Here is a 24,073-nt window from a genome sequence, read left to right as displayed (position 1 = left end):
GAAGATTCTTCAGCCATAGGTTACGTCGATTCTGGCCCTGAAGTAGAAGAAGTAGAAGTCACCTGTGAGGTACTAGACGCCACTTCTGCAGTACCGGTAATGTATTAACTGACTAACCTTCTAGTATTAGACATCTCTGAGCTTGTACTGTACATGTCCTGTTATATTCCTAGTGTCTATAGTGAGCCAGCATTGTGGTGTGGGGTTATTGTCATCAGTTATTGTTATGGTTTTCAGCGTTTTCTTATTTATCAAGCTTGATAAAGGCTCCCTGTGAGCCAAAACATCACTCTACTTTATTGTACTCTTGCTTAAACATGGAATAAAGAAGACTACTTGTTTCACCTTACATTGGATATTTTGGAGTGGGTGTGAGGGGTATGTATGATATATGTGGGAGCACAGTGTGGGCAGTTGTGGTGTGAGGGGTATATATGATATATGTGATGGCACAGTGTGGTCAGATGTGGTGTGAGGGGTATATATGATATATGTGGGGGTACAGTGTGGGCAGTTGTGGTGTGAGGGGTATATATGATATATGTGGGGGCACAGTGTGGTCAGTTGTGGTGTGAGGGGTATATATGATATATGTGGGGGCACAGTGTGGTCAGTTGTGGTGTGAGGGGTATATATGATATATGTGGGGGCACAGTGTGGTCAGTTGTGGTGTGAGGGGTATATATGATATATGTGGGGGCACAGTGTGGTCAGTTGTGGTGTGAGAGGTGTATATAATATATGAAGGGGGTACAGTGTGGTCAGGTGTGGTGTGAGAGGTATATATGATATATGTGGGGGTACAGTGTGATCAGTTGTGGTGTGAGCGGTATATATGATATATGTGGGGTACAGTGTGGTCAGTTGTGGTGTGAGGGGTATATATGATATATGTGGGGGCACAGTGTGGTCAGTTGTGGTGTGAGGGGTATATATGATATATGTGAGGGCACAGTGTGGTCAGGTGTGGTGTGAGGGGTATATATGATATATGTGGGGGCGCAGTGTGGTCAGTTGTGGTGTGAGGGATACTACTACTATATGGTTACTATATGCTGGTAGATACTGGTCTGTGTGTAGGTTATTATGTAGTATTGCAGTATTATTCAGTTATTATGTAGTGGTGATAATCAGGATGTAATGTTATTATTTGGGCTTGTACAGAGGTGTCATTAGTGATATTGCCTTCTGCTCGGTGGTGTTTGTATTATAACAATATGGCTGTAAAGATCATCAGTAAATGGAGTTTATATGTGGTAAATTATTGGTAATACTGGTCACGTTGTGGTAATCCTGTGGGTCAGTTTCGAGGTATCCTTTGCAAATAGTAACACTATTGTTTGGAATTTTGGTCTTATGGTACTTTTATTTGGTAACAGTATTGTGGTATCATTATTCGGTAATTATATGGCGGGAGTATTTTTTAGTTTGTCATGGACCAAAATTGGAAATGGTTTAGTAAAGGTAGGAATTTATCTAAAACTAAAGATACCATTGTTTCTAATATCTCTAGAGCTTTGAAACTGTAACTATGTGATATCTTTTTACTTATATTGTTGTGGGAGGGGGCCCCGCATTGGCTAACGAGCTGGGGGGCCCCATCCTAAATGAGGTGCTCCATAGCACTGGGACCCTTAATCTGGCCCTGCCCGTAGGCAAAAGGAAGGCCCCCACATGACGTCAAGGTTTTTTCTACAAAGAATTGTTTTTTCTTGTTTTGCACATTAAATGTTTTGTTATTTATTAACTAAGGTTTTTTCCAAAAAATAAATGCTGTGGCCTACCCACATACCCACAACAATTTTATGGTCCCTGTCGTTCAATATCAATTTATTTTGGGGCATGGCAAATCCCTGGGTTAAGAGCCTCGGTTTTTATGGTGCTGGTCTACAGGTCCCTACAGTCATAGTGTTATTAGTGACCAGTATGACAGGATATGACATGTAATATATTCTAATCATCCTGTATTATATTGCAGGCTGCGTATTCAACATGTCCAGAAGGGCGGCACCATACACTGCCTTATACATACACCGTGTGACCTCATCCCTGGATTCAGGGGCTTCAAACTTTTTTTTAAAATAAAAATCAATGATTGTTGGCACACCCACCTATGCACCCGCACAGACTGGTAACACTGGATGTATAGATTATGAGCTGCCTATTGGGCCAGGGTCTGGGGCAAAAGGTTGAGGCAGGTGTAGAAGAAACATGGGGTAGCAGCCATGGCAACTGCTATGGGGCCTGTAGTGTCAGGGGGCCGCCGGGCATCCAGAGTTTGGAGTCAGTCTACATCCATGTAAGATCTGTGCTTACTTCTCTAAGATGTTTGGAACAACCTCCCTGCAGAATTCCTGTAAATACCATAACAATTGTATAGAAGTGCCCCTAGAAGAAGTGTTCTGTAGGTAAAGGGCGGTGACACCGAAAACTGAAGGGATTTTCTTAATTCACCCTGCATTTGTTATTCTCCTCTACTTCCTCCTCCATTACATACATTATAGATGTGCTGATCATTAGCATCATATTAACCTCTTATTAGCATCACAAGCAGCCGGTGCCTGACCCTGATCATGGGTGCAGTGCTGTGCTCCCATAACCTCTACTAACATATACACACCAGAGATTTCCCACACTGTACCGTACAGCAAAAGTAACATAAACGCCTCATTCTCCCAGATGTACAGCAACACTCCATTCCTATAAAAAGTATGTAGTATGAGTATAGTAAAGTAGCTGTGTAGTAAGTGGTAATAGACAAGTAGATGTTGCTGTTTATTTGTGAGTAGTATTGTAGTAGATTAGTGAATAGTAAGTAGTATTGTAGTAGATTAGTGAATAGTGAGTAGTATTGTAGTAGATTAGTGAATAGTGAGTAGTATTGTAGTAGATTAGTGAATAGTGAGTAGTATTGTAGTAGATTAGTGAATAGTGAGTAGTATTGTAGTAGATTAGTGAATAGTGAGTAGTATTGTAGTAGATTAGTGAATAATGAGTAGTATTGTAGTAGATTAGTGAGTAGTGAGCAGTATTGTAGTAGATTAGCGAATAGTAAAAAGTATTGTAGTAGAATAGTGAATAGTGAGTAGTATTGTAGTAGATTAGCGAATAGTGAGTAGTATTGTAGTAGGTTAGTGAATAGTGAGTAGTATTGTAGTAGATTGGTGAATAGTGAGTAGTATTGTAGTAGATTAGTGAATAGTGAGTAGTATTGTAGTAGATTGGTGAATAGTGAGTAGTATTGTAGTAGATTAGTGAATAGTGAGTAGTATTGTAGTAGATTGGTGAATAGTGAGTAGTATTGTAGTAGATTGGTGAATAGTGAGTAGTATTGTAGTAGATTGGTGAATAGTGAGTAGTATTGTAGTAGATTAGTGAATAGTGAGTAGTATTGTAGTAGGTTAGTGAATAATGAGTAGTATTGTAGTAGGTTAGTGAATAGTGAGTAGTATTGTAGTAGGTTAGTGAATAGTGAGTAGTATTGTAGTAGATTAGTGAATAGTGAGTAGTATTGTAGTAGATTAGTGAATAGTGAGTAGTATTGTAGTAGATTAGTGAATAGTGAGTAGTATGGTAGTAGATTAGTGAATAGTGAGTAGTATGGTAGTAGATTAGTGAATAGTGAGTAGTATTGTAGTAGATTAGTGAATAGTGAGTAGTATGGTAGTAGATTAGTGAATAGTGAGTAGTATGGTTGTAGATTAGTGAATAGTGAGTAGTATGGTAGTAGATTAGTGAGTAGTATTGTAGTAGATTAGTGAATAGTGAGTAGTGATCTGGTCATGGATAAGTGAACTGAAGTGTTGTAGACTAGTGAGTTGTAGTTTTGCATTAGATTAGGGAGTAGTAGTGGTGTGGTACATCAGTGAGTAGTAGTGGCGTTGAAGACTGGTGAGTGATGATATTTTAGAAGAGGAGTCAGCAGGAGCTGAACTGGAAAGGCAGAGCTCTACAACGAATGTAATGTATGGTAGTAGGTTAGTGAGTAGTATTGGTGTAGTAGATGAGTGACTAGTAGTATTGTAGTAGTTGTGTATTAATGAATAGCAGTGTTGTAGTAGAATAGTGAGTAGTAGTTTTGTATTAGATTATTAGGTAGTAGTATTGTAGATTATTAGAGAGTAGCGTTCCATGAGTTATCGCTCTAATACAGATGCCGAATTTGCGACTGGGCAGTGCAGTGGCTCAGTGGTAAGCACTTCTGCCTTGCAGTGCTGGGATCATTGATTCAAATCCCACCCAGGTCAACATCTGCAAAGAGTTTGTATGTTCTCTCCATGTTTGTGTGGGTTTCCTCCAGGTTCTCCGGTTTCCTCCCACACTCCAGGCACACTGCAGTGCCTCATAATCTGTGTGCAGTATATAAATAAAGAATTATTATTTAAGTACAAAAAAGTCACTAATCCATACCTGCTCTTGGCAGGTGTAGGGAATAGCTTGAAGGTATTTAGTCTACTTTTTGGGAACTGTTGTGCAACACATGAGGGGAGGTTGCTCCTGGTAGTATATATGATATATGAGTATGGTATTATGTGCATATGTCTGTGTAGCTAAAATGTGTAGTATCAAGTGTGATGTGCAAGACGGGGGTGACAGAGTGAGTTTCGCTACATGAGGGGTTCGATCCAAAGTTCACATTGGGGTCCACTGAGGTCCTGTTACTCCACTATTGCCCACATACTATGATGATCCTCTAATGCAGTGGTTCTCAACCTGTGGGTCGGGACCCCAGCGGGGGTCGAACGACCAAAACCGGGGGTCGTCTAAAGCCATAGGAGCCGCAATTTTACTGTGTTTTTACTGCAGGTTGCATGGTTTGGGGTCACCACAGCATGAGGAACTGTATTGCGGGGTCACAGCATTAGAAAGGTTGAGAACCACTGCTCTAATGCCCTCCATGTGCCTATAATGTTCCTCTCATAAAATAATAGTAGTAACACACCAATCCCTGTAGCAGGCGCTATGCACATCAGTGAGTGATAGACTGGTGAGAGGATCTTAGTTTAGTAACTTTTCCTTTGTTAGGGCACCATCTTCATTACTCCATGTAATCCCTCATGTCCTATAAGTCATCTACACACACAGCAAATGACTCTCATGTAATGAGATATAAAACCTGATATCACAACATACTATAAATCTGTATACTCCGCACTCTCCTGACACGTCTCTATGAAGTCTCTGTAATTTACTTCTCCAGTCTGGCCTGGGGCTGAGGATAAGGAGCAGATACCGTGATGAATGTGTGACGGGTCTACAGCCGGAAAGACTGGTTCTGACTTCCATGATACATGTAATACAAAGAGCCCCGGAATATATCTCCATAATGTACTTGTCCCAAAATCCAAGTGTAGAGGAGAAGGTCCATGTCTGTCCAGAAAGTCTTGTAGGATATTATAGATTTATATGTAAGGTGGTTGTGAGTTTTCACACTATAGTTCCAGAACCCATGGCCCAGCACCTCTACATCTCCGGTTATGCATAAAGATGAAGAGAAACCACAATAACAGAACTGAAATTCTTCTTCATAGTCCCAGATAAATCTAAGAGATGCTGTAGATTAAGGCCTCATGCACATGACCATGATCTCCCTCACACACGACGGGACAATAGGAAATGACTGACCGCACCGTGAATGTGCCGAATGGAAGGCTACGGGGCGGTGAGTGAATCACAGTTGTGTGTTTGTGTCCATCAGGCCTAAGGGTTAATATTGTACATTGTGACCTTTGTGATACCAATCCCCTGTCTATACCCCTTCATGCCAGTATTTATGACTGCCGTCCCATCACTTCTATAGGGCTGCCAAAGATTGTGGCCCTGGCAGCCCCATTGAAGTAAATAACACCCCAGGGGTCGCCCACCAACTTATATGTATCCACTAAGCGCTGGAATATGGATGGGGTATGTGGTGGAACAAGCCCCTTCAGGTCTATTTTTACAAATTAGAAAGTAAAAACACAAAAACACTTCATATAATCTGCACATTTATTGGCAGTGAAATGCCCATAGCTGGTATCATGGTGCCACCCTAGAGTACAAAGGTTTGTGTAGGTGTTCAGGTCTGCCATATCTTCAGAACATTATTCATGGTCTCCATAGTCATAGACGTCCAGTTCTGACACCAGGGGCGGGAGGACACGTCTATTGGCCTAATGAAAGAACAAAGATCTATCACTACATACATTCCTCATCAAGTGGCTGCTACATGTCTACAAGACTGGACTCATCCTGGAATGATCCATATCTAAATGTCCATAGCAGTGATGATGTCCCATGGACATCGGCCTAGATTGTAATATCTTATGGACATTGCTCACTGGTAGAGAAGTGATTCATCTATGTGGCAGAGTATAGTCAGGACTTACAGGTTTGGTAGGTTACAGGACGTCCTGGTCTAAATTCAAGAAGAAACTTCGTGAATGAAAGCTGCAAAAAAAAAAAAAAAATCTCTGGATTATCTTCATTGTAAAGTTTCACATTAGGTCATATAATCCAACGCTAAAGCCAAAAATCAGTCAGTGTATGTTGTAAATATATTTTTTGAGCTCCCATAATGCACTTTTCCAAACTAAGAGGAAAACAGCAGTAGCATCAACTCAGCTCTAGACGTGTAATAGTAAAATAGTATGTGATATCGGGACAAGAGAAGTAAATTAAAGAATTTGCAAAGTCACTGGAAAAGTTCTGAAGACTCCGATCTGCAGAATCTCAGATCTCCTTGATGTTGTCCTTGTCACAATGTACTGATGTGCATCCACCTACCTAAGAACTTATCTCATCCTCATTGACCTGGGTTGAAGCGTCAACCATACAGGAATGTTTCATCGGTTTCACATGGATCACGGTGACTTTTGGCCCAAGGCTGAGATCTTCTTCGGTGACTTGGCACCCAAAGTCCTTTGTGCTGGGTCTTCTGAGAGCTGGCGTGAAAGGAGTCACCTTGACTGATTCCCGGCTCTACAGAGGAAACATAAGAGAAAGCTGATGATGATGTGTGTATCACGAGTCCAGTCACTTGTGAATGAGATCCTGAGATACACGACATGTATCACCAGGCTGAGATACATGTCCTAGACTGAGATCTCCTCACCATGCAGAAGATGCTCCTCAGTCTTTTTCTCCATTTGGATCCAGTAGATCTTCTTTTCTCCACGGGGGTTTCTGGTTCATCCTTTTGAGAATTTGGATACACAGAAATTTAGAGTGATAGAAAGCAAATGAATCCTCCATTCAACTATAAACACGGGTCCAGATTTACTATGGAAAAGCACCAAAAATTGTACACACAGCGGACACCACACACTAAATTTGTAAATCATGTACTTGATAACACGCTCCAGTTTATCTTGCACTTTCTTTTAGAGAATATTAGTAAATCTGCCCCATTGTCTATAAGTCGTGTGTGGATCATAGAGGAGAAGAGACATTACCGTGATGCTGCAGTGCTCGCTGATCTTGTCCCAGTCTAGCGGCGTTGTTTCTGCACTACACTCAGGAGCCGGATCCAGTGGTAGGAAAGTCTCCTGTCAATACATATTAATTGTCAAATTAGAATCATTTTCCCTCAATTCATCATCAACTCCAACATCATCATCAATAGCATCAGCAGCAGTTATGGGACATGGTGAGTCCATGACTATATAGTAATGGCCTCCTTACCGATCTAACAATCCAGCAGGGCTCAGGTGACCCCGGCATCAGGTCTTCTGGTCCATCATGTGTCACAGCAGCCAAATTATAGGAGGCAGGGGAACGACCTGGCTGTGGGACATAAAAATAGAAACATTACTTTCAGATCAATGACATCTTATTGATAAGATGTCATGGAGGAGGTGAACCCCAGATAACCCCAATATCACATGTTATGTATAATGTGGTGATGGCTGATGATGTCTCTAGAATTATTTACCCCGTCCTTGTAGGATTTGATCCAAGTGCGTTTGGCCTCCGGCTCCAGTGCCCTGCGGGACAGAACTTGGACATAGGTGCGTCCAGTCAGATTATCCTATAGGGGAGAGAGAAGAACAGAATTCTAGGAATTACTCATATATCAGTATATCAACTATAGTAAAGACATTTAGACAAATCAATACAATTTCAAATGGCGCAAAAAAAACAGAGTAGACAATTTGGAGTGTGGTTGGACTTCGCTGGTGGAGGAAGGGGTAGCCACACTATTCCTTCAAATAAGTAATGGTGATTAAAAAGTATAAAATACACCTGCGCTGTCCTAGTAATATAAATGCTAGCTAACGTGGTACCTGTGATGGAGCATGAAAACTTCCAGATGCTAATTGTATCCAGTCCGAATTCCTGTTATTCACCTGAATGGTCCAAAGAGGTTTCTGCATCCAAGAGATTGGTATATAGATGAGGTTCTACAAGTTGTGCACTTTGAATAAGTCAGCAATAATGCGGAGCAGCCCGGCCGGTGGCTGCAACCCGCTAGACAGTTCAGTTGGAGTGACGTCACTCAATCTACGGGTCGTCCAAATGAATACTTCTCCTCGATGCGTTTCGAAAGTCACGGTTTTCTTCGCCACTCCAACGTAACCGTCTAGCTGGTTGCAGCCACCGGCCGGGCTGCTCCGCATTATTGCTGACTTATTCAAAGTTCACCACTTGTAGAACCTCATCTATATACCAATCTCTTGGATGCAGAAACCTCTTTGGACCATTCAGGTGAATAACAGGAATTCGGACTGGATACAATTACCATCTGGAAGTTTTCATGCTCCATCACAGGTACCACGTTAGCTAGCATTTATATTACTAGGACATTTTAGGTGTATTTTAGGTGTATTTTATGCTTTTTAATCACCAGTAAAGACATTTGCATAATAGTGTCCAGGTGGTGACCTTATACCTGCCATATACATCTATAGGTCCAAGTTAGTCTGACATATGCCAAACTATGTCCCATTGTTATACATAAGGGAGTTATACATGAGCTGTATGTAGTAAAGTAGTGTTACCCATATTAACCATTCACAGCGCTGCTTTCATTTTATTAGCACTTGATATGAATGAAAGCTGAGCTGTGATTGGCTGCTACAGTTATAATACATGGCTATGTAGATAGATATCACCGGGAGACGCTATGTATAGTAAGATCTCAGCTTCACATTCACCAGCTCTGACAAGCGATGAACATGGGAAAAAATGAAGTAAAAAAATGTGCTAAATTTTGATAACTGAATTGTTGATTTGTTACAAAAATTGGCTCCATTTCACTATACAATAAAATCTACTGATCTTTTTTTTTAAGACCCCTCCACTTGTCTAGTTGCTGTTCAGATTTGACATGTGATGAGAGGAGTTGCAGTTTTTGATGCTAATTTGTGACACAAGAGATTTTAGGACTTTTTGGTTCAATTCATAGAAAAACTGAATTAATTAGTGAGATCCTAATATTAAATCTGCCATCAAAATCCATCCTGATAAACCAGGATCAATTACTCATACACATATGTGTTATCCATGGCCTCCTTCCTTCTAAAATCAACCTTTATAGTTCTGCTGATGAGCCAGAAGCGATCTGGGGGGTTTTCCCAGTGTCCATCTGTGCTGTAACTTCACAGACCGTTACCCAGTCTCCTCCCCAGAAGGGAATAGCTGGGGGAGAAGGAGGTGGGGAAGACAATGTAATTGTCTGTGAAGCTGCAGCACAGAGAGTCTCTGATAACAACCCCAGGAGTCCTATAGGCTCATTGGCATAATTTTAAAAGTTGAATTTAGAAAGAAGGAGGCCATAGATAACAAATATAAGAAGATTACCACAGTCACGGTGCCTGGATCTAAGAAACATACAGCGGACACCAGATGTAACTATTACATCTAAATTTGTAAATCATCTACTTGATAACACGCTCTAGTTTATCTTGCACATTTTTTAGAGAATATTAGTAAATCTGCCCCATTGTCTATAAGTCGTGTGTGGATCATAGAGGAGAAGAGACATTACCGTGATGATGCAGTCCAGGTCTAGCGGCGTTGTTTCTGCACTACACTCAGGAGCCGGATCCAGTGGTAGGTAAGTCTCCTGTCAATACATATTAATTGTCAAATTAGAATCATTTTCCCACAATTCATCATCACCTCCATCATCATCATCAATAGCATCAGCAGCAGTTATGGGACATGGTGAGTCCATGACTATATAGTAATGGCCTCCTTACCGATCTATCAATCCAGCAGGGCTCAGGTGGCCCCGGCATCAGGTCTCCTGGTCCATCATGAATAGCAGCAGCCAAATCATAGAAGGCAGGGGAACGACCTGGCTGTGGGACATAAAAATAGAAACATTACTTTCAGATCAATGACATCTTATTGATAAGATGTCATGGAGGAGGTGAACCCCAGATAGCCCCAATATCACATGTTATGTATAATGTGGTGATGGCTGATGATGTCTCTAGAATTATTTACCCCGTCCTTGTAGGATTTGATCCAAGTGCGTTTAGCCTCCGGCTCCAGTGCCCTGCGGGACAGGACTTGGACACGAGTGCGTCCAGTAAGTTTATCCTATAGGGGAGAGAGAAGAACAGAATTTCGGGTCAGTGAAATTATTTGTGGTTCCACATGATGGAGACGTCTCCAGAAGGAATCATGCAAAGTAACCATAGACCTTCAGGAGCGGAGATGGTGGAGACCACTAGTGGAGTATAGGAGGACATTGGTGGAAAGAGACATTGATATAACCAGAAATGAGTAAAGATGTAGTAGACGGCTCTAGAACATCTTCAATATCACAAAGTCTATCTCTTAGAGCATTATGGGTAATACCAGGCTGTATACAGCAGTGATAGTGATGACATCACGCTAGGACCTGGCTAAATGGAGAAAGATACTATTGCTATGGTAACCAGTACACACATCCGCCATCTTTCTTTTAGAGTAAATTATACAATTTTTGCAATTTCTTCACATAAAGTTTATAATTTTAAACTGTTATCAGCAAAAGGATTGTAAGAATGAATCTGGGGGTGACATATTATAACTAGTGCACAGTAAATACAGGGTTTAGATCTTCCCCTCACCCTCCCAGACACCTCAATGTTACCCTAATGACAGATCTAGGACCTCAGTATAACCAGGAATGGGTGGAGGGGACATCAGGACCTGGATATGATGTCACCATGTTTTATAATATGTCCTCTCGGGACAGGGGTCTGGGGGTAAATCTTCTTTCTGCTCCTCTGAACCCACAGCGCTATCAATAATGTCCCAAATGTAGAACAGAAACCAAAAAATGAGAGCAGATATTCCCCAGGATCCGTGTCGGACTGTCCATCCTCTGGTGGGCCCAGGCTCCAACCTTATACTGGATTACAAAGATACAGCAGAAGATAACTAAATTTGGAAGCTGGAGGGTCTTTTTTTTAGTTGAATGTGAAGAGGGTCCTCCAGAATAATGTTATCTGGTGGACCTTAGTAGCCCCAGTACGACACCGCCCAGGATTCCCCTTATCTACATTACAATCCGACCGTCTATTTCCTGATGTCTAAATTTCATCACTAACAATAATCCTGATATCCGTCAATAAATAAAGTCTACTTACAAAAAATCTTTCCATCATTCGTCTGTAAAACAGCAACAAAATCTCCTCTTCACTCTCCACTCCTCTACTATACAACCCTCAGAGAATTATAGGTACAGAGCGGGAGTTATATAGTAGTGATGACATCACAGCGGGTATGACATCATGTTTAGAACTCAGTTGAATGGGGAGGATTCTGATTCCATGGAAACTTAGTACAGGGAGCGGCCATTTTGTATATTAAATGATTGAGACATGATAAATGTATATTAAATATGGCAAATTTAACCCTTTTGACTCTCTTCTATTCCGGGAGTTACTCATATATCAGTATATCAACTTCTGATAGGACAGCCAAAAATATTTCTGCTTAAACCCAAAGTCATTTGTATAATAGAGTCCAGGTGGTGACCTCATACCTGCCATATACATCCATAGGTCCAAATTAGCCCAACATATGCCAAAACTATGTCCCATTGTTATACATAAGGGAGTTATACATGAGCTGTTTGTAGTAAAGTAGTGTCACCCATATTAACCAATCACAGCGCTGCTTTCATTTTATTAGCTGCTCTGTATGAATGAAAGCTGAGCTGTGATTGGCTGCTACAGTTATAATACATGGCTATATAGATAGATATCCCCGGGAGACTCTATGTATAGTAAGATCTCAGCTTCACATTCACCAGCTCTGACAAGCGATGAACATGGGAAAAAATGAAGTAAAAAAATGTGCTAAATTTTGATAACTGAATTGTTGATTTGTTACAAAAAAATTGGCACCATTTTACTATAAAATGAATTCTACTGATCTTTTTTTTTTAAGACCCCTCCACTTGTCTAGTTGCTGTTCAGATTTGACATGTGATGAGGAGTTGCAGTTTTTGATGCTAATTTGTGACACAAGCGATTTTAGGACTTTTTGGTTCAATTCATAGAAAAACTGAATTAATTAGTGAGATCCTAATATTAAATCTGCCATCAAATGCGATCTGGGGGGGTATTACCAGTGTCCCTCTGTGCTGTAACTTCACAGACCGTTACCCAGTCTCCCCCTCAGGAGGGAATTGCTGGGGGAGAAGGAGGTGGGGAAGACAGTGTAATAGTCTGTGAAGCTGCAGCACAGAGAGTCTCTGGTAACAACCCCAAGAGTGCAGTGCAGTGGTCAGTGGTCATGATCTGGATGCCCATTTTGGGGCCAGATATCACCCACCATTGAGGTCTATTACTCCAGATCACGGTGTGTTGAGTATATCATCTCTCACGGCACTGTGACTGAGCAGGGTAGCCTCCTCTCTATGGAGGACTCACCCCTCCCATCTCCAACGAACCCAAAACATCCCCTGGTGTGCAGCCCATTACATGTATGTAGCCTTACATGGATCAAGCTGTAGATTCTACTTAACATCATCATTAGACAAGGAGTCATTGGCAGTGAAGCTAAAGGCCCATCTATAGATATTGCCATGGAAGGGCCAACCTACATCTCTGAAGTCTCCAAATATAGATCCATGATGTGACAGATCTGCCACAAACTTAAAGGGGTATTCTTGTCTTGGCATTTACATTCAATTTTATGTAAACGGCCACCATTGCCAAAATGTGAGGTGGTCGTATCCAAGGAAGCTATCTCATTTCTAAGGGACAACATGGCAACATTTATGAGACATTGGGGCAGATTTATGAAGCTGTCTGAAAGTCAGAATATTTCCAATTGCCCATGGCAACCAATCACAGCTCCTGCTTAAAATATTCATGAGCACTGGTGAAATGAAAGCTGAGCTGTGATTGGTTGCCATGGGCAACTGGAAATATTCTGACTTTCAGAGAGCTTGATAAATCTGCCCCATTGTCTTCACACAAGAACATTTTTATTGATAACATCCAATCAGAAAAAAAGTTTACATATGGAAAATGAATTAAAATAAATGTAAGTGCCCAGATTGGAAAAACCCTTAAATGTTTCCCTAAAGAAAACAGGATATTTATTGAACATGATATTTATTAAACATGAACATGCCTTAAATATCATAATGTGTTTTGTCCCAATGTATTAGGAAGACTCATCGCCAGAATTGAGGTCCCACAACCCTTTCCATGCTTGGTGTCATAACCACCATGTATGAGCTCTAACACACATAGAGCTCTACAGAAAATTATGTATATTAGGTTGCGTGATGGGTGTCATTATAACGCCATAAAATTATTTTTATTAGAACTCTGTCCATGTGATTCCTCCTGGAAATGTAAGAATACATCCACAACGTGACACTACCATTTACTGTGCCTTCAGTCTTTTACAAAGAGATTGGTACAAAGGGGCTCCCAAGGATCGATCATCAATAGTTGAAGAGTTGGCACTAGACATCTGTGGTCATCTGGACAACCACAAGGACATAGACCTAGAAGCAGTTGACTCCTTGCCTGTGTAGCTTCAGCCACGGCTAGCATACATTTTCCTTATGAGACACGTCTCCAGTAGACATTTCTGAACACTACAGGGGCAAGGAGCCAGCTGCTTCCAGCTCCTAGACTTTATGTATATGGGGCATCAAACAGTTAATCATATGGGTGTTGTGTGTCATTGCTCCAACAATCAACTACTGAAAATAGGCCATCAATAAAAATTCCTGACCAAACCCATTTTCCAGGAGGAAAATCCATCCTAGACATAAGCCAGTGACAAGTGACATTTCGTCGCCTCCTATGCCTTGACCCTGATAGCTAGATATCCAAGTGTAATAGACACATGACTCCATACACCGTCATAGTCCAGGACCATAACAATAGCTCCATCAACCGTCAAAGGCTGAGACCATAACAATGGCATCATAGACCATAACAATGACTCCATACACTGTACTAGGCCGAGACCATAACAATAGCTCTATATATTGTTATAGGCCGAGACCAAAACATTGGCTCTATACACCGTCATAGGCCGGGACCATAACAATGACTCCATACACTGTACTAGGCCGAGACCATAAAATAGCTCTATATATTGTCATAGACCAGGACCATAACAATGGCTCCATACACTGTCATAGGCCGAGACCATAACAATGGCTCCATACACTGTTATAGGCTAGGCCATGAGAATGGCTCCATACAATGTCATAAGCCGAGACCAAAACAATGGCTTCATGAACCGTCATAGGCCAAGACCATAAAAATGGTTCAATACACAGTCAAAGGCCGAGACCATAACAATGCCTCCATACAATGTCATAGGCCGGGGCCATAGCAATGTCCCCATACACCGTGATAGGCCAGGGCCATTACAATGGCTCCATACAATGTTACAGGCCAAGACCATAGCAATGGCTCCATACACTGTCATAGACCGAGACCATAACAACCGTCATAGGCCGAGACCATAACAATGGCTCCATACACCGTGATAGGCCGAGACCATAACAATGGCTCCAGCCTCCACCTCTTTCATCAGTCACCAGGACAATGATATAAATGACTCCTCACATGTAATGATGGGTCATGATATAATCACCTCACATTATATATAGAGTATTTTATGAGGTAATAGGTGTGAATGAGAAACAGTAAAACCTTCATGTGACTTATGAATAGTAGGACTGGCTGTAATAATGTGTAATATGCTTATAATGGACGGCCAGGAGATTATACTCTCATAGGTCACACGCAAAATATAACAATATGTGAGATCATTACACAGAAGCAAATATAGAAGATTATACTTACGAGAGCATTCAGGGTGACATCCCATTCAAGAGACTGCTTGATAAATCTGCCCCATATACTCTTAGAGTTGAGACATCATATCCAGGGTAAACATTGCACACATATACAATAAAGTAGTATGTAACATTATCTTTCACATAAACACAATTTTAATAAGTAGTGTATCCCTTTATCATTATATAAAGTGTACAGCCATATGTGATCAAGTGATGGATTACCATACAGACATCATTTACATAGATTATAGTGTAATAAGTCACCTGTAAGGGAACCTCCTCCTGGCCATGTTGTTCATAGACAAACCGCTAGCCGCGTCCTACAGACGCTAGTGCGCTGGTCAGTAAGAGGTAGTGGCGTACAGATCCTCTATTGCGCATGTCACGCATGCTCATCAGTACAACTCGCTACTGATACCGCCATCTTAAGGATAATGTAGATGGCCATAGGAGATTGTGGCGCATGCGCACCATAGGTCTGAATGTCCGGGACCGTCATTTAAAGTAAGGGAAGTTCATTTCTGTAAACCTCCGTGTACGATAAAAATGTGACACGTCTCTAAATACATAAACATGTAAACAGGGGTCTAGCAGCTGAAAATCTTTAAGCAGTACGGCCTAGATATCACCTTCTAGATAGCGGAGAAATGCAGCACAGATATCAAAGGTACACATCGAGTATCGAGTATAGGTAGGTAGCCCTAGTGGTCAGTATAAACCTAAAAAGACATAAAGTAGCAACGTCCAATCTGTATATTATATAGACTGCTAAATATATACGCTGCAACGTCCTAATCACAGTCCAAGTGGTGGTCGGTCCAGTCTCCATCCACCAAGATAAGTAGTCAATATGTGATCATAGTCATTATGGATCTGCAACACCAATAACCTTGGCATGAGTTAATCAGGAGGCAAAATTATCATAAATAAACCTTTTATAATACTATGCAAATAACAAACATTTTTTTTTAGCAGAGGAGCCATAGGAGGAGTCCACAGACGGTGTCCAGCAATATTGTGTACGTGAAATTACGGTTAGTATCGTATGTAAAATCACAAAAACCCACATAGAAGATTATTTTTGTCAAAGAATTGGAGTAGTAAAAGAGGCAAAGCAGTATTCAAAAAATTCCGCTTATTTTGAAATCAACGTTTAACCCATTGGGTTTCAATGTATTTAACTTATAGATCCACTCTAATTCTCATTTTTTCAAAAGTTTCATCCTATCTCCTCCTCTCCTAAGGGGCGGGATTCTGTTTATGAGGCGAAACCTCAAATGTCCCTCTCTATGTTTGCAGTCAGAAAATGTTTAGGAACCGGGAGATCCTTTCTGCCTGCCCTAATAGTGTATCTATGTTGATTAATCTGGGTCTGGAAATCGAGGGTTGTCTCACCAATATACCATAGATTACATGGGCACTGCAACAGATAAATGATGTGATCTGAATTACACGTAAGATAATGCTTAATTTCATATGTGGTGTAAGTTATTGGGTGTGTGAATTTTTCTCCCTTTAGCATCATAGTGCAGTTTACACATTGCCTGCAGGGAAAGCTGCCTTTCTTTTGAGGGGCCAGAAAAGTCTGCCTTTCTTTCTTTTTTGTACCCACATCAGCAGGGCCGGATTAAGGTTGGTGGGGGCCCCTGGGCGCAAAACATGGTGGAGGCCCCCATTGAATGTAGTCCAGACAGGGAACAGCAATCGCTATATACCGACCCCCAGCAATAACTATAAACAGCCTCCCCAGTAATCACTGTATACAGCTCCCCCAGCAACCACTGTATCTAGCTCCCCCAGCAACCACTGTATACATCCCCCCCAGCAACCACTGTATACATCCCCCCCAGCAACCACTATATACAGTTCCCTAGCAATCACTATATACAGCTCTCCCAGCAATCACTATATACAGCTCCCCCAGCAATCACTATATACAGCTGCCCCCAGCAATCACTATATACAGCTCCCCCAGCAATCATTATATACAGCTCCCCCAGCAATCACTATATACACCTCCCCCCAGCAATCACTATATACAGCTCCACCAGCAATCACTATATACAGCTCTCCCAGCAATCACTATATACAGCTCCCCCAGCAATCACTATATACAGCTCCCCCCAGCAATCACTATATACAGCTCCCCCAGCAATCACTATATACAGCTCCCCCCAGCAATCACTATATACAGCTCCCCCAGCAATCACTATATACAGCTCCCCCAGCAATCACTATATACAGCTCCCCCAGCAATCACTGTATACAGCTCCCCCAGCAATCACTATATACAGCTCCCCAGCAATCACTATATACAGCTCCCCCAGCAATCACTGTATACAGCTCCCCCAGCAATCACTATATACAGCTCCCCAGCAATCACTATATACAGCTCCCCCAGCAATCACTGTATACAGCTCCCCCAGCAATCACTATATACAGTTCCCCAGCAATCACTATATACAGCTCTCCCAGCAATCACTATATACAGCTCCCCCAGCAATCACTATATACAGCTCTCCCAGCAATCACTATATACAGCTCCCCCCAGCAATCACTATATACAGCTCCCCCAGCAATCACTATATACAGCTCTCCCAGCAATCACTATATACAGCTCCCCCAGCAATCACTATATACAGCTCCCCCCAGCAATCACTATATACAGCTCCCCCAGCAATCACTATATACAGCTCCCCCCAGCAATCACTATATACAGCTCCCCCAGCAATCACTATATACAGCTCTCCCAGCAATCACTATATACAGCTCCCCCAGCAATCACTATATACAGCTCCCCCCAGCAATCACTATATACAGCTCCCCCAGCAATCACTATATACAGCTCCCCCCAGCAATCACTATATACAGCTCCCCCAGCAATCACTATATACAGCTCCCCCAGCAATCACTATATACAGCTCCCCCAGCAATCACTGTATACAGCTCCCCCAGCAATCACTATATACAGCTCCCCAGCAATCACTATATACAGCTCCCCCAGCAATCACTGTATACAGCTCCCCCAGCAATCACTATATACAGCTCCCCAGCAATCACTATATACAGCTCCCCCAGCAATCACTGTATACAGCTCCCCCAGCAATCACTATATACAGTTCCCCAGCAATCACTATATACAGTTCCCCAGCAATCACTATATACAGCTCTCCCAGCAATCACTATATACAGCTCCCCCAGCAATCACTATATACAGCTCCCCCCAGCAATCACTATATACAGCTCTCCCAGCAATCACTATATACAGCTCCCCCAGCAATCACTATATACAGCTCCCCCCAGCAATCACTATATACAGCTCCCCCAGCAATCACTATATACAGCTCTCCCAGCAATCACTATATACAGCTCCCCCAGCAATCACTATATACAGCTCCCCCCAGCAATCACTATATACAGCTCCCCCAGCAATCACTATATACAGCTCCCCCCAGCAATCACTATATACAGCTCCCCCAGCAATCACTATATACAGCTCCCCCAGCAATCACTATATACAGCTCCCCCAGCAATCACTGTATACAGCTCCCCCAGCAATCACTATATACAGCTCCCCAGCAATCACTATATACAGCTCCCCCAGCAATCACTGTATACAGCTCCCCCAGCAATCACTATATACAGCTCCCCCAGCAATCACTATATACAGCTCCCCCAGCAATCACTGTATACAGCTCCCCCAGCAATCACTATATACAGTTCCCCAGCAATCACTATATACAGCTCTCCCAGCAATCACTATATACAGCTCCCCCAGCAATCACTATATACAGCTCCCCCCAGCAATCACTATATACAGCTCCCCCCAGCAATCACTATATACAGCTCCCCCAGCAATCACTATATACAGCTCCCCCCAGCAATCACTATATACAGCTCCCCCAGCAATCACTATATACAGCTCTCCCAGCAATCACTATATACAGCTCCCCCAGCAATCACTATATACAGCTCCCCCCAGCAATCACTATATACAGCTCCCCCAGCAATCACTATATACAGCTCCCCCAGCAATCACTGTATACAGCTCCCCCAGCAATCACTATATACAGCTCCCCAGCAATCACTATATACAGCTCCCCCAGCAATCACTGTATACAGCTCCCCCAGCAATCACTATATACAGCTCCCCAGCAATCACTATATACAGCTCCCCCCAGCAATCACTGTATACAGCTCCCCCAGCAATCACTATATACAGTTCCCCAGCAATCACTATATACAGCTCTCCCAGCAATCACTATATACAGCTCCCCCAGCAATCACTATATACAGCTCCCCCCAGCAATCACTATATACAGCTCCCCCCAGCAATCACTATATACAGCTCCCCCAGCAATCACTATATACAGCTCCCCCCAGCAATCACTATATACAGCTCCCCCAGCAATCACTATATACAGCTCCCCCAGCAATCACTATATACAGCTCCCCCAGCAATCACTGTATACAGCTCCCCCAGCAATCACTATATACAGCTCCCCAGCAATCACTATATACAGCTCCCCCAGCAATCACTGTATACAGCTCCCCCAGCAATCACTATATACAGCTCCCCCAGCAATCACTGTATACAGCTCCCCCAGCAATCACTATATACAGCTCCCCAGCAATCACTATATACAGCTCCCCCAGCAATCACTGTATACAGCTCCCCCAGCAATCACTATATACAGCTCCCCAGCAATCACTATATACAGCTCCCCCAGCAATCACTATATACAGCTCCCCCAGCAATCACTATATACAGCTCCCCCCAGCAATCACTATATACAGCTCCCCCAGCAATCACTATATACAGCTCCCCCAGCAATCACTATATACAGCTCCCCCAGCAATCACTGTATACAGCTCCCCCAGCAATCACTATATATAGCTCCCCAGCAATCACTATATACAGCTCCCCCAGCAATCACTGTATACAGCTCCCCCAGCAATCACTATATACAGCTCCCCAGCAATCACTATATACAGCTCCCCAGCAATCACTATATACAGCTCCCCCAGCAATCACTATATACAGCTCCCCCAGCAATCACTATATATAGCTCCCCCAGCAATCACTATATACAGTTCCCCAGCAATCACTATATACAGCTCTCCCAGCAATCACTATATACAGCTCCCCCAGCAATCACTATATACAGCTCCCCCAGCAATCACTATATACAGCTCCCCCAGCTATCACTATATACAGCTCCCCCAGCAATCACTATATACAGCTCCCCCAGCAACCACTATATACAGCTCCCCCAGCAATCATTATATACAGCTCCCCCAGACATCACTATATACAGCTCCCCCCAGCAATCACTGTATACAGCTCCCCAGCAATCACTATATACAGCTCCCCCGGCAATCGCTGTATACAGCTCCCCCAGCAATCACTATATACAGCTCCCCCAACTATCACTATATACAGCTCCCCCGGCAATCGCTGTATACAGCTCCCCCAGCAATCACTATATACAGCTCCCCCAACAATCACTATATACAGCTCCCCCAGCAATCACTGTATACAGCTCCCCCAGCAATCACTATATACAGCTCCCCCAGCAATCACTGTATACAGCTCCCCCAGCAATCACTGTATACAGCTCCCCCAGCAATCACTATATACAGCTCCCCCAGCAATCACTATATACAGCTCCCCCAGCAATCACTATATACAGCTCCCCCAGCAATCACTATATACAGCTTCCCCAACAATCACTATATACAGCTCCCCCAGCAATCACTATATACAGTTCCCAGTAATCACTATATACATTCCCCCTATAACAACTATATACAGTGCCCCTATGATAACTATATACACCCCTATAATAACTGTATTACAATTACAATATACAGTCCTGCTATAATAACTATATACATTCCCCTATAACTATATACACCCCCCTATAATAACTATATACAGTTCCCCTATAATAACTATATACAGTTCCCTGTAATAACTATATACAGACCCCTATGATAACTATGTACACCCTATAATAACTATATACACCCCCCTATAATAACTATATACACCCCCCTATAACAACTATATACACCCCCCTATAATAACTATATACACCCCCCTATAATAACTATATACACCCCCTATAATAACTATATACAGTTCCCTGTAATAACTATATACAGACCCCTATAACTATATACACCCCCCTATAATAACTATATACACCCTCTATAACAGCTATATACAGTGCCCCTATAATAACTATATACACCCCCTATAACAACTAAATATAGTGCCCCTATAATAACTATATACACCCCCATAATAAATATATACAATCCCCCTATAACAACTTTATACAGATTCCTATTATTGCTATACACCCCCCCCCACATAATAAATATATACAACCCCCCCAATAATAACCATATACAGTTCTAGATATAATACCCCCCCCCCATAGCAACTATGTACAGTTCTAGATATAATACTAAAATTGTACTCACCCTCCATCGTTCCCACGATGCGCGCTGTCTTCATCCTCCCTCGCGTTGTTAGGGTGGAGATCGGATGTAAACAAAGATGGCGGCGCCCTGCTACAGCCCGCGCCGTGAGTCGCGCCGCGGTGACGTCACATGCTGTGACGTCACACTCGGCGCCGTGACCCAGCGGCAGGGCGCCGCCATCTTCATTTACATTGGATCGTCTATGGCAGAGCAGGGAACTTATTGTTCCCTCGCTCTGCCATAGACTAAAGGCAGAAACATCGGCGGGATTCGGCCCGCGGCCCGGGTAGCCCGGCGCCGAATATATTGCTGGCGATTCGGGTGGTCATGCGACCGCCCGAATCGCCCCAATTTGGTGGGGGCCCCTCTTAAAGGCGAAGTGGTGGGGGCCCCGGGGCTCGCGCACCGCGAGCCCCCCCTATGATCCGGCTCTGCACATCAGCCCTAACTAACTTGTCTCTCAGACTCGGCGTGCGTCTGTAAGATAGAAGGGGTGGGACCTGGGGTGTACCAAGCCTGTCTGCTGCCTGAGGCGAGCCATAGAGAGACGCCCCCCCCCCCCAATATATGTAATATATCAGGGAATGTCAGGACCAGATCCATCATATTGGTTTGATGTAAAAATAAAGAAATGCAAAATGCATACAGCGTGCCACCGTGTAGAATAAGATAGATACAGCGCACCACCAAGTAATATAAAATGCATACAGCGAACCACCATGTAGTATAAAATGCATACAGCATGCCACCATGTACAATAAAATGCATACAGCGTACCACCATGTAGTATAAAATGCATACAGCGTATCGCCATGTAAAATTAAAATGCATACAGCCTGCCGCCATGTAGAACAAAATGCATACAGCGTACCACCATGTAGTATAAAATGCATACAGCGTATCGCCATGTAGTATAAAATGCATACAGCCTGCCGCCATGTAGAATAAGATAGATGCAGCGAACCACCAAGTAGTATAAAATGCATACAGCGTGCCACCATGAAGTATAAAATGCATACAGCATGCCGCCATGTAGAATAAAATGCATACAGAGTACCACTATGTAGAATAAAATGCATACAGCGTGCTGCCATGTAGAATAAGATAGATACAGCATACCGTCATATAGTATAAAATGCACACAGCATATACATACAGCATATATACACATATACAGTCGATACAGCATATACACACACTGCACATACATATAGCAAATATACACACATATTCATATATACACACACACATATACATATATACACACTCACACGCATATACACACACAAGCATATATACATATATACACATACGCATATTCACATATACACACACAAATATACACATATCCACACAAATATACACATACACATATATACACACACATATATACATATACACACATACATATGTGTATATATACATATATATATATATATATATATATATATATATATATATATATATATAAAGATAAAATGCCATTACCTTTCTTTTATGGTCTTGGTAAGTTCTGCCTTGTTCTGCGGCAGCGGTGGATGGTTTCAGGCCGGGAGCAACGATAGGAAGGAGGGAGAGTCGGGACCGCGGGAGCGAAGGGGAAGGGGGGTCGGAGCCAGGAGCCCAGCAGCGAAGGTTTGGGAAGGGGAATTTGAGAGTCGGGACCGCGGGAGAAGGGTCGAAGCCGGGAGCTTAGTTTGGGGGGAGTGAAGCTGGGACCACGGGAGCGGGTCGGGAGCTTGGGCTGGGGGAGTGCAGCCGGGACCGCGAGGTCAGAGCCAGGAGCTTTCATTGTGGGGACCGCAGCCGGGACCGCAGGAGCGGAGTCGGGGTCCGGAGCTTGGGCTGGGGGGAGGGAAGCAGGGACTGTGGGAGTGAGAGCAGTGGGGGTAGCGGCGGAGTGTTGGGGGGCGGAAGCGGAGGCATGCTGGGAGCAGAGGTATGCGCGCAGGAGTGTGGGCCAGCGGCCGGAAGCACGGAGCTGGAGAGAGCACTGGAGTGCCGGAACCACGGCGCACAGTGCCAGCGGGGAGCATGGTCCCGGACGGAGGGCAGCAACGGGGTCCTGTCCGGCAACAGCGGGGTCAGGGACACGGTGCCAGCGGCGGCGGGGAACTCGATGGCGGCTGACGGGGAGTGGGAGCACGGTGCCGCCCCCTCGTCGGGCAGGAGGCGCGCCGCCTGAGGCGAGATGCTCAACTCGCCTCATGGCAGGTGCGCCCCTGGGTGGGACGCATCAGCAAGGATATGCCAATTCTTATGGATAATCTTTCCTATGTCACCACTTGTTTCAGTATAAGTGGATACAAAGGGTATGCG

General features: G+C 43.2%; 1 protein-coding gene across 3 annotated transcripts; it reads right to left on the bottom strand.

The window, feature by feature from the left end:
• Positions 1 to 5,974: 5,974 nt before the first annotated feature.
• LOC140105637 (uncharacterized) lies at positions 5,975 to 11,635 on the bottom strand. Of its 3 annotated transcripts, XM_072129641.1 has the most exons (11): positions 11,565 to 11,631; positions 10,432 to 10,527; positions 10,182 to 10,283; positions 9,968 to 10,045; positions 7,913 to 8,008; positions 7,663 to 7,764; positions 7,434 to 7,526; positions 7,094 to 7,174; positions 6,766 to 6,960; positions 6,369 to 6,429; positions 5,975 to 6,152 (listed from the first exon to the last, which is right to left on the bottom strand). In XM_072129641.1, the coding sequence occupies exons 1-9, from the start codon at positions 11,580 to 11,582 to the stop codon at positions 6,766 to 6,768; spliced, it is 861 nt and encodes a 286-aa protein (XP_071985742.1). In that variant the 5' UTR covers positions 11,583 to 11,631; the 3' UTR covers positions 5,975 to 6,152; positions 6,369 to 6,429. The 3 variants fall into 3 exon arrangements, with proteins under 3 accessions (XP_071985742.1, XP_071985743.1, XP_071985744.1); XM_072129642.1 differs by lacking the exon at positions 10,432 to 10,527 and having other exon boundaries at positions 11,565 to 11,635; XM_072129643.1 differs by lacking the exon at positions 10,182 to 10,283.
• Positions 11,636 to 24,073: the final 12,438 nt, after the last annotated feature.

The sequence above is a fragment of the Engystomops pustulosus genome, chromosome 11 (assembly GCF_040894005.1).
Source record: "Engystomops pustulosus chromosome 11, aEngPut4.maternal, whole genome shotgun sequence".
Classification (NCBI taxonomy): Eukaryota; Metazoa; Chordata; class Amphibia; order Anura; family Leptodactylidae; genus Engystomops; species Engystomops pustulosus.
The sequence above is the reverse complement of the archived record's forward strand: the minus strand, read 5'-3'. Positions and strand labels throughout refer to the sequence as shown.